Raw genomic sequence first — 10624 nt, forward strand, 5'->3', positions numbered from 1 at the left:
GTTTTATAGTCCTCTTAAATGAAAAGGGGGAGCTGAAAAAGCCCCTATTATGTTTTAAATTTTGGCTGAAAATTCAAAAATTTCAGATTTCAAATTTTGGTCTGTTTTGGTGGGAAAATGGGGGGGGGTGGGGAGTGGAACTCCCTCCACTATCGGATTTTCCACCAGAAATTAAGTGGAGGGGACCAACACTTTCTCTCTCCTTCTTTCCTTTAATTACATACCCCCACTTCCTCTAATCAAGGCCCTCCAAAAAATGCATTGGCAACCGCGAATTGTACTGCGGTTGCACATAATATTTAACGAAGGGAGTATTTGTTTAGCCTTAGAAAAGAAAAGAAAAAAAAAATGATGTCAAAAATAGGTTAGACGGACTTTTTTGTAAAAAGTTGACATGTATTTTAATGATGTCAGCATGTTTTGTTTTAATAATATAGTAGTTAGTAGATTCTAAAAAATTCAACCCTGTATGAACGCATTACTTTGAAAATGTTGCCCAACTTCGCCTAATTCTTGTTCGATTTCTTTAAATCTCAAATACTGTTCGTTAGTTGATTTGGGCAAGTAATTCGAATAAAAAAAAAAGTATAAATTTCTAGAAATAGGGTGTGAAAGAAGGGGTTGGAAGGAATGCATTCCAAAATGTCGTGAAGAGCATTTCAGCTTAAAAGGGTATTTAGGAGGGGTGTATACTGTATAGTAGTAGTAAGTAGAGGTTGCGTTTAGCAATCATGGGTTTTCGCAATTGCAAAATACCCCTTGATTATAAGCATGAAAAGGTTGTTTTTTCGTGATTCTTTAATTTTATAGTCATTTCTCATAAAAAAAAAAGTGAATTGAAAGATATTTTGTGACAAACTTCCTTCATTCTAACAAGGCAATCGAATAGCTTAGAATCAAAAGATCCACCTCAATGCACAATTTGACATCTAAAAATTTAAAAAAATTATCTAACCTATCAAGGAATAACACTCGTAAACATGCAACCAAATGGTTCGCTACAGAGGGGGCAACCTGTTATAACAAGACCACACTCTTCTGCAGGCCACAAAATCCTCCGTGCAATGTATGGACCGAAGAAGCCGCTGAATACTTCACTAGCTTAAAGGGAAAATAGAGGAAAAATGAAGAAAATTTAGTTCTCTATGCTACACTTTACTCAATATTATTTAATGGGTAAAGAAGAATGAGAAGAATACAATCGTTTAAAACTCGAAAATTACAAAGCGTACATTGAAGTTGATGATATTGAAAAGCCACATTACGTAGACATTCAAGGCTTAAATGCGGAGAAGACAACAACTGAGTTGTGACCCCCGAATCCAAACGAATTTGAAATAGCTGCAAAATCATGATACGGGTTCATTAGCATCAAAAAAGTTCCTTATTTCTGTCTAACAATAGTAGTCAGACTTACAATGTATGAAACTTTAAAAAAGTGCTTTATAGGATGTTATTATAATTAAGTTTCAAACTATACTCTCCTTAATTAATCATCAGCATATCTTACTAAACAGAAAAAGGTTGCAGGGCGGATTCTAGATTGTTGTTGAATGTGTTGATGTACATGGTGGGAATTAAAGGTATATTGGATGAATGAGAGAAACAAATAATCAATGACTTATTGTAGCCTATGCCTCCAAATGACAGGTATTTTGTCTTGGTGAGGTGCTGGGAAAGATAAACATAATGCAATAATGCAGTATATCGGAAACCTAATCCATAGGCACCATTAAGAAATCACCTCACTTTGCATTTCAATTGGCAGGAATTACAGAAGTATAATTGCAAAATCATATTCAAGCATGTTGAGGCTTCATGGAAGGGACAACGTGACCACTATTCTGAGACGAAAGGAATATAAGATAATGAAAAGAAAAATGGCTGGAAATCTTACCAACATTCACTTCGTGCTGTTGCTTTTCATTTGGAACTGTATTAAATTCAACTGATGGTTCTGGATTCTGCATTATTATGAATAGTGTAGTTAAGCTTCAGAGCAACAAATATGGGGACAAGAAAGGCAATAAAGAAATTAAGTACGAATATGAATGGAGCAGAATATATGCATAAAAAGAGGCTAATCTGTCAAGGAAATATTTCAAAATTCCTTTCTGATTCGACTGATTGTATTGAAAGATTCTGGAGTCTCTTTAGTATGGCATAAAAATAAAAAGAAAGTCCTTGCTCAGACTAACGCTCAATGAATAAATAATGACAAGAACCTGAGTAGGGCATAAATCACAATTGCTTATTAAGAAGTTGCTAGTGACTATAATATAAAGGTCTTTCATAATGTTGCTACTTGCTACTGACTATTATTAAAAGTCTTTCATGATAAAGAGAGATTCACAACTTACAAATTGATTTATGGTTGGATGTAGCCACCCTGTTGTACAAGCCTTTACGGTGGCAATAGCTTCCATACCCCCAGCAGCACCAAGACAATGCCCTATCATAGACTGCAAAGCATATACAAATATAAGGGATGAGGATCTTAATATTATACATGAGAAAGCAGAAGCATAAAAAATTCACGTTTTAATCTTACATTAATGAAATTACAAGCAGATGAATAAAAACATAAGACAGTCTTACCTTAGTTGCATTCATCTTGATCTCAGATGTGTTTTTGAATACTTTCTTTACGGCGTTCACCTCAGCTAAGTCACCAACAATTGTGGAGGTAGCATGGGCATTTATGTAATTGACCTGAAGATGTTCAATGATAAAACATGTATCAAATTTTGCAAAGTTTAACTTTTTAAATTTTAATAACTATCATGTCAACACTCATATTCTAAGCACTTTCTCCATCTACAGAAGTTTCACAGTACAAACTACAGACTATCGAGTGTATCAACATCTTATCAATATGGCTTGACAAAGAAAGAGCCATTACACAAAACTCAATTCATCCTTGCAGAAAGACATGAGTGTCACATCACTGAAGCCTTCAAAACATTTTTTAATAAAAGATAGGAATAATAAAATACAACTACACATGGGATGTACTCCACTAGATGACTTTAAATCTGACAGAAACTACTTGTAGCTCAAAGAGATCTGAATTTAGTACCCTGTCATACAAGAAGATGCTAACACCATGAAAAATAAAAGCTACCATTATGATCATATATAAGAAAGCTTACCTCTTCAGGTGAGACACCTGCATCTTCCAGGCTCCTCTCTATGCATGAAGAAACACCAAGTCCATCAGCTCTTGGATCAGTCATGTGATAAGCATCACAATTGACTGCACCTCCCAAATACTCAGCAATAATCGGTGCACCTCTTTTCATTGCATGCTCTAAGCTCTCCATTACCTGAATGTTTAAATTATGATTTATTTCATTAGAGAAAAATGTGTTGTCTTACACATGCAAGTACAAAAGTGAAAGAAAACGAAATATATATATATAATAAATTATAAAAATCTATGTGCAAAACATTATAGGTAGTACATCACCTAAAGATAACGAACGATATTAAGCTAAGTTCTTCGAGTAAGATTACTGAAGGGAATCTTCACACTTTCACTTAAAATGGTTTCTTTTGTACAGACTACAGAGTACTTTTATATTGAACCCATGTTTTGTAGCTAAAAAACACATGAAAACCCTTGAGAACTCTGAAGTGCTATTGTCTTTTAGGAATACAGAACTGCTAGATTCTCACTAACCCCCCTACGTGTGTCCAATGCTTATACTGAAGATCCAATATAGTTTCCATGGCTAAAGGTTATCCCCACCCCACCCGCTCCCCCCACCCTCTCTCTCAACACAAAAAAAAGGATTTGGGACCTTTTCTCAACTATTAAGTGAGCAGTGGTGTGAAAATACTCCATAAAGTATCCCACAAGATCATGCATATCACATAATCACATTGGTGAACAGCAGAGACCAATGAACAAATTACACAAGCAAGGAACGCCAAAAAGTGATGGACCTTTCTTCAAGTCAATGAGCTAGACCATGAGTGTTATTGGATCAGGCAAAGATTGAGGAATGTAAAATTTATCAATTCAAAACTAGAAATGAACTTAAATAATCAATGTCTGGCTCCATCTGTTTCCAAATAAATGTAGTGGTAAAAGCTGCAATATGTTTTCCAGAAAAAGAAGATAATAAGGAATATAAGTTCCATTGACCAAATTTTGAATCTGACATGAAATATACAGCAGCACTACTCTTCAAGAGTATGGAACTGAATAAGAGCTGGAAGACAAAATTTAAGTTGTATTTTATAAGAAGTTTTAATATAACAGATTATCTAAAACTTTTAACATCTTACAAGAGGTCAAGAGCCACGTGACTAAAAATGTATATTAGTATACTAATAGTATACTACTGTCCAAATCATAGAGTGCAAAAATGCTTTGCTATTTAATAGCAACATTTTTAAGGTCTGCCTATTACAGCGAACATCAAAGCAACATATAATTTCAAACTTCATTAAAAAAAAAAAAAAAAAAAAAAAAGGACCTACAGTTATTAGATTTCAAAATACCCCATATTACCTAAAAGTTTTTCAAGTTTACGGCTTTTAACTTTTTTGCAATTTCCAAACAGAACTACTTGTTTATGATTCTACTCCAGAAAGAAACCACCATAAATACCCAGACTTGAAACACAGTCCACTACAGAAGTTTTCTTACAAACGTGAACATTCAAATGAGAGATATCTAAAAGATTCTAATTTTTACTTAAATTCACATGCTTTAGACTACCAGATCATCAATGACTAATGCACATATAGTTTTAGAATAAAAGCAAAAAGAGAAGACCTAATCTTACCAGAACACCGGATCCTTCACCCATTACAAAGCCATCCCTGGCTTGGTCCCATGGCCTTGAAGCTGTCTGAGGATCATCATTTCTCTGTGACAAAGCTCTACAAGCAACAAAACCTCCCAAACCAATAGGAAGAATTGCAGCTTCAGTTCCACCAGCAATCATCAGGTCAGCTTCTCCACGACGGATATGATTGGCAGCAGCATAAAAGCAATAATTTGAGGTGGCACAGGCAGTGGAGATTGAATAATTAGGACCCATCAAACCGAGATCAATGGCAAGCAATGCGGAAGCCATGTTAGTTATGGCATAAGGAATAAAAAATGGAGTTATTCTCTTGTGACCTTTCTCAATTAAAGCTTGAACACCATCAGAAAACACAGTGAGCCCACCCATCCCAGTTCCCACAAGCACACCTGCTCTTACTTTGTCAATCTGCAAGCATATATCAGCAGTGATTAATCAAAACAGCAAATGCAAGTAAATGATGAAGGGAAAAAAGTATCCCTCCATACATGTTAATGATACGCACATAATGTAAAAAATTAAAGATAAGCTGGAGAAATCCAGCTATGACCCACAAAGTTGCAAACTTCAACCAAATCTTAAGCAAAGAGCTTGTTAAAACACAAATACTTCATATTTAACCATTGTACAATGTATAGGGCAAACCTTCAGAAACACAAAAATTAGAACCAGATTTGGAAGTTTCAATTCTGAGCCCAAAACACAAACACGATTGAGCACAAATAAATCAACAGACTTTTGGGTTGGGTTAAATGCTTAGACCATATTTTAAGTGACGTTGTAATTTTAGAATTAAGTGAAATTACTATGTTTTCCCAGATTTTTTTTATCATTATTACTCCGTATTAAATGATTTGCTCGTTTGATGCACTAAGAATCGAGGATGCCCTAAATACTTGACCTTTCTTACAATATCCAACATAGCTATCGCTTGATAAAACTTCTACATATACTTGGCTTGGCCTCCTTAAAAGTTTTATAAAAATAATGCAGGTGCGGACTTGCACCATATTCCTAATGTTTTTACTCTACTAAAGATATTTCACAAAGGGTAGTTGAAGGATTATAACAGACTAAAGATTGATCAAACGTGTAAATTGAACCTTAGTCAAGTGATGAGAAAGCATATTTAAAAATACATATATGACCAATCTACAAGATCAATCAACAATCTCATACAATATGACTGTTTTGATACTTTTAAATGCCACAAAAGTAGGTGTAGCAAATAAATAGGGAATTTCTGCTACAACTACATTGATCAAGAAACCTTTTTTTTTTTTACCACCAACTACATTCTACTACAAGTTAATGACAATTTCTCAATCAATGAAAGAGAGGACCAAAATCCCTACAAATTGACCCATCAATATAAAGAGTGTAAGAGTTTTATCTCGAAAGGTGAAAGAGACCCAATAAACATAAATTTCATATCAAACTAATAACATAATCCCAAAGACAATTTCGATAAGACAGTCCATTTTTCTCATACTATCAATAACAGTAGACACTCCGTCATTTCATCAAACACTTGGTCTGCATAAAACCATCTAACAGAAAACGACATAATCTTTTATCTATTCAATCTAAACTAAGAAAACGAAACAATTCCCAAATCCAAATTACATCCAATCACACAATCAAACAATACCCATTAATCAGAATTCATAAAATACCCATCAAAATCACAAAATTGGAAAACCCAATTAAAAAAAATCATCAAAAAAGGAATAAAATTAAACCTTGGAGAGTCTATCACCAGCAAGATCAGCAGATTCAAGAGCTCGTTTCCCAGCAACAATGCAGTACCTCAAACAATCATCAAGACGACGGTCATTCTTTCCATCAATATACCCTTGAGCTGAGAAATCACGGATCTGCCCGGCAAAGCGAGTCGGGAATTTCGACGCATCAAAACGATCAATTGGACCAATCCCACTAACCCCATCAAGAAGCTTCTGGTAGAAAACATCAGGGTCATTCCCAAACACAGAAACAAGACCCATTCCAGTAATAACAACCCGTTTCTTAGGATCCGTTTCGCGTTTCGGAGCAACAGCAACCTGGGAAGAAGCCCTAGGAGTGAAACAAACTTTATTAGGGGACTTACATTTTGAAGGGCGAGAAATGGAGAACAGAGAATTGGGGTTTCGACGAATCGAATCGAGCGGCGAAGGTCGGAGAGTTGGAGAAGGGGAAGGGGTAAGAAGAGCCTGCATTGTTGTTGCGGCGAAAGGCGGAATGTTCCTGCCTAATCAGGGGAGTTTCAGAGGGAGAAAAATGGAGGATGAAAAGGGGGTGAAGTAGGCGGAGAAGTAGAGAAGGAGGATGACGATATTGTCGAGGACAAAGGAGAAGCAAAGAGATGATCACTTGTTGCAGTTGAGCTGTGTCACCAGCTAAAATTGAATTTGGGTTAAAGTGGAAAAAATAGGTGTGCCTTTATAGGATTTTTAACAAACAAACAAACTCTTTAAAAAATAAATACGTAGTAAAATAATAAATAATAATAATTTTTTAGAAAAAAAAAAAAACAAACAAACAATATTAAGATCTACAACTAACGTTTTTTTTTTTTTTTTTTTTTTTTTGGTGAGGCTAGTTGATGTGATAGGAAAAGTATTAAGATTTGTGATAAGAAAAGTGCAGGTCTTTATTAATACGTATTTAAAAAATAAATACGTAGTAAAATAATAAATAATAATAATTTTTTAGAAAAAAAAAAAACAAACAATATTAAGATCTACAACTAATGTTTTTTTTTTTTTTTTTTTTTTTTTTTTTTTTTTTTTTTTGGTGAGGCTAGTTGATGTGATAGGAAAAGTATTAAGATTTGTGATAGGAAAAGTGCAGGTCTTTATTAATATATTTAACATTTAATATTCTATAGTAATAATTATTATCCAGGTATATCTTATTCAAAATATATTACTAGTAAGACATAAAATATTCTTTTGTTGCACATAATAATTAACGGAGGTAGTATTTATCTTTTTAAATTTTGTTAATACGAAGTATATCTTTTTTTAGAAATTGTTCACATATATTACCTTAAATTATTATAATTTTCTATCATTTTGAAAATTTGGTGAAGTTTAAAAACAAACTAGTTATTGGTACGAGTGATGCCCTATATCACTATAAATTTATAAGTCTGATCAAAATTAAATTTATAAAGTTATTGTTCAACAATATTTATAAGTGATTAAAAATATAATAATAAATTTAAGATTAATCGGTGCTAGTTTTTATTCATTTTACTTTATACTTTATGTATAATTGCTTAACTGATATTGAATATAAAAAAATAGCATCTAAGGAATCAATAACCATTAATGTGGTTTATTTCTTACAAATTAAATTGTACATTATTGTGCAATTACTTAGGAGTTACATTATATGGGAAAATTTAATAATACGAAGGTTACACATATGAAGGGTTTTAATGCGATGATGATGACATATTATAAGGTGACACATGGCACTAGCATGCTGTCCCTTTGAGTTTTAATAATAGGAAAAAATTGGTTTTAATAATCCCAATTCTGGCTTATTTACTTTAATTAATCCCAACTTTGAATTATTATTGAATACCCCCAACTTTAGGGGTATTTGCTTTAATGGGCCTAAGTGACTGATAACTTGTTAAACAGGTAATTTTTTGTTTTTTGGTTTATTAGCCACATGTCATAATTTGATTGATCAAATATTTTTTTTAAATTAAAAAAAAAAACAACCAGCAAGCCACCTCTGGCGTGGCTGCCCTACCCACGAACTAGCCCTCCCCACCTAACCCACCACCGGAATGGCCTGAAAACCGCCCCCTCTCATCTTCCCAGGCGCCGAAACCCTACCCCTTCCCAAGCCCTGAAAACCCCAACAGAGTGGTGTTAGAGTTGAAGTTGGAGAAGGGGAGGGGACGGGATTGAAAGGAATGGTATCCTTCGAACAAGTGTATTATTCCGATAGAGGGTTTAGAATAAATTACAGAGTTAACTATTCATTAAAGTCGAGTGATCGGAAAGTCGGGCTTGAGGTATAATGGATTACTTCAACTTAATTGTCTCTTTTTTTTAAAAAACTTTAATCACTAATGGTTACTTTGCAAAATACTGTAACTAGTCGTTAATTGTACATCAAAATTGAATATTTAATTTATTAATGTATGATACTTAAATGGTGCTTTGCTTGTACATAAAGGGCTGATATAGTACATACAACCATTAAGCTAACAACAATTATAATCAATAACATTAATTATGTATTATGTAATAGTGTGTCAATTAAATTAAATTGGAAACTAGGTTGAAAAAAGAGTACATTTCAACAGGTAACACACAATATAATATAATACAATACATCTTATGATAATCCACGCAACTTGATGCATCACCCAGTTTAATTTTGACAACCATGCACGTTTCATATTGTAGTCCATGAACATCACAGAATGACATTGTTATAGAATTCAACATTTATCACATGTAGGCTCTATTGCTTGCGTACATGTAGAATCCTCTCGTTCACGTCTATATAATACAGAATCATTGATTTGAATCGATTTGACTCCAAATATCCTTCTTTTGCACATGAAGTTTTAGAATTCACACTTGATTTGTGGTTGTTGTTGAAGCAAACACAACTAATTACTCATCCCCCAAAGCATGGATCATATGCCCTTCAATTCCATTCATAATTCTCCATGCCAAAGAAAGAACATAAGCAAACGACAAACAACCTGCCCTTTGGGGGGGTAATCATTCCCTTTATTTATTTTTAAAGATATTATATATTTTTTTTAGAATTTTCTTTGAATTCGACGACGAAGCCGCTAGAAGCTTACTCTAATGTCTCCATTGAAAAGGCTTCTGAGCTCTATCTTCCATTGAAAGCGCACTCTATATAATTTCTCCTATGAAACTACTTATGAGCTTTCTCCATTGGGGTTAACGGTGGCCTTGGGAGGGGAAGAGAGGGACGTTACATGTATGGGTAATGTCATTTACCACTTACCGCACATTGTTAGCTGACTATACACTGTGAATTACACAAAATACTTGTCACTATATATCGGAATTGATGGTTTTACCCTTATACCGTTTATTAAGGTACAAGGGTAAAACCGTCAATGGATTGAATTATATTGACTCTTGAATTTATTGAATTATATCCTTGCTCTTTGAAATTCCTTTGAGCATTGTGCACTCGGATGCATGGATTGTCGATTGTACCAAAAAAGGGAAATTCCCATTGGTACACCTCTAGAATTGGTTTTTTCCATTGGACATTGTTAACTATTTCCCTACCCACCGGTACACCTCTACTTTATGTTTCTTTCCATCGGCACACCTCTCTTTTATTTTTTGCTAAATTCGAGCTCAATTTGGACCCATTAAGTTAACTAGTAAAACCCATTAAGTTAACTAGTAAAAAAAAAAAAAAACTTAATTACCCCTTCTTAAACATTCATGTCTCGATTTGAGTGCTAATTAAGAATTGTTCGGTTAAGATTTTGGGGGTCATATATATCCTTAAGGGACCAAATTGAGCTCGAGCATCGCCTAAAAAACTAATGTGAATGCCTCGACTTGTATGTCAAGAAAGGTCTCATTTTGCGTGTAGTAATTTTTTTTTTGTGCTAAAAACTGTTCGGTTAAGATTTTTTGGTCATTTTGGCCTTAATGGTTAGTTCCAAATTGATCTCAAATTCAAAAAAAATTAACGTAAAGGTTTACTAGTGAGAAGAAACATAAAGTAAAGGTGTACCAGTAAGAAGACAAAAAGTTAATAGTGTACCAATAGGA

At 33.9% G+C, this 10624-nt stretch overlaps 1 protein-coding gene across 4 annotated transcripts; it reads right to left on the reverse strand.

Moving 5' to 3' along the window:
- Positions 1–886: 886 nt before the first annotated feature.
- On the reverse strand, positions 887–7245 carry LOC110728601 (3-oxoacyl-[acyl-carrier-protein] synthase I, chloroplastic-like). Of its 4 annotated transcripts, none has more exons than XM_021908241.1 (8): positions 6563–7245; positions 4797–5228; positions 3153–3326; positions 2599–2712; positions 2361–2462; positions 1898–1964; positions 1233–1341; positions 887–1092 (listed from the first exon to the last, which is right to left on the reverse strand). In XM_021908241.1, exons 1-7 carry the CDS (start codon positions 7037–7039, stop codon positions 1274–1276), a joined length of 1434 nt encoding a protein of 477 aa, XP_021763933.1. In that variant the 5' UTR covers positions 7040–7245; the 3' UTR covers positions 887–1092; positions 1233–1273. The 4 variants fall into 4 exon arrangements, with proteins under 4 accessions (XP_021763933.1, XP_021763932.1, XP_021763931.1 ...); XM_021908240.1 differs by having other exon boundaries at positions 887–1097; XM_021908239.1 differs by having other exon boundaries at positions 887–1101.
- Between the last annotated feature and the right edge of the window lie 3379 nt (positions 7246–10624).

Source organism: Chenopodium quinoa, unplaced genomic scaffold, assembly GCF_001683475.1.
Source record: "Chenopodium quinoa cultivar QQ74 unplaced genomic scaffold, ASM168347v1, whole genome shotgun sequence".
Classification (NCBI taxonomy): domain Eukaryota; kingdom Viridiplantae; phylum Streptophyta; class Magnoliopsida; order Caryophyllales; family Amaranthaceae; genus Chenopodium; species Chenopodium quinoa.

Excerpts from the sequence above, each read along its gene's own strand:
- LOC110728601 (XM_021908241.1), bottom strand. The coding sequence starts at position 7,039 with ATGCAGGCTCTTCTTACCCCTTCCCCTTCTCCAACTCTCCGACCTTCG. Across the intron at positions 5,229-6,562 it reads CTGGTGATAGACTCTCCAAG|ATTGACAAAGTAAGAGCAGG; the intron begins GTTTAATTTTAT and ends ATATGCTTGCAG. Across the intron at positions 1,965-2,360 it reads ATCCAACCATAAATCAATTT|AATCCAGAACCATCAGTTGA; the intron begins GTAAGTTGTGAA and ends ATAATAATGCAG.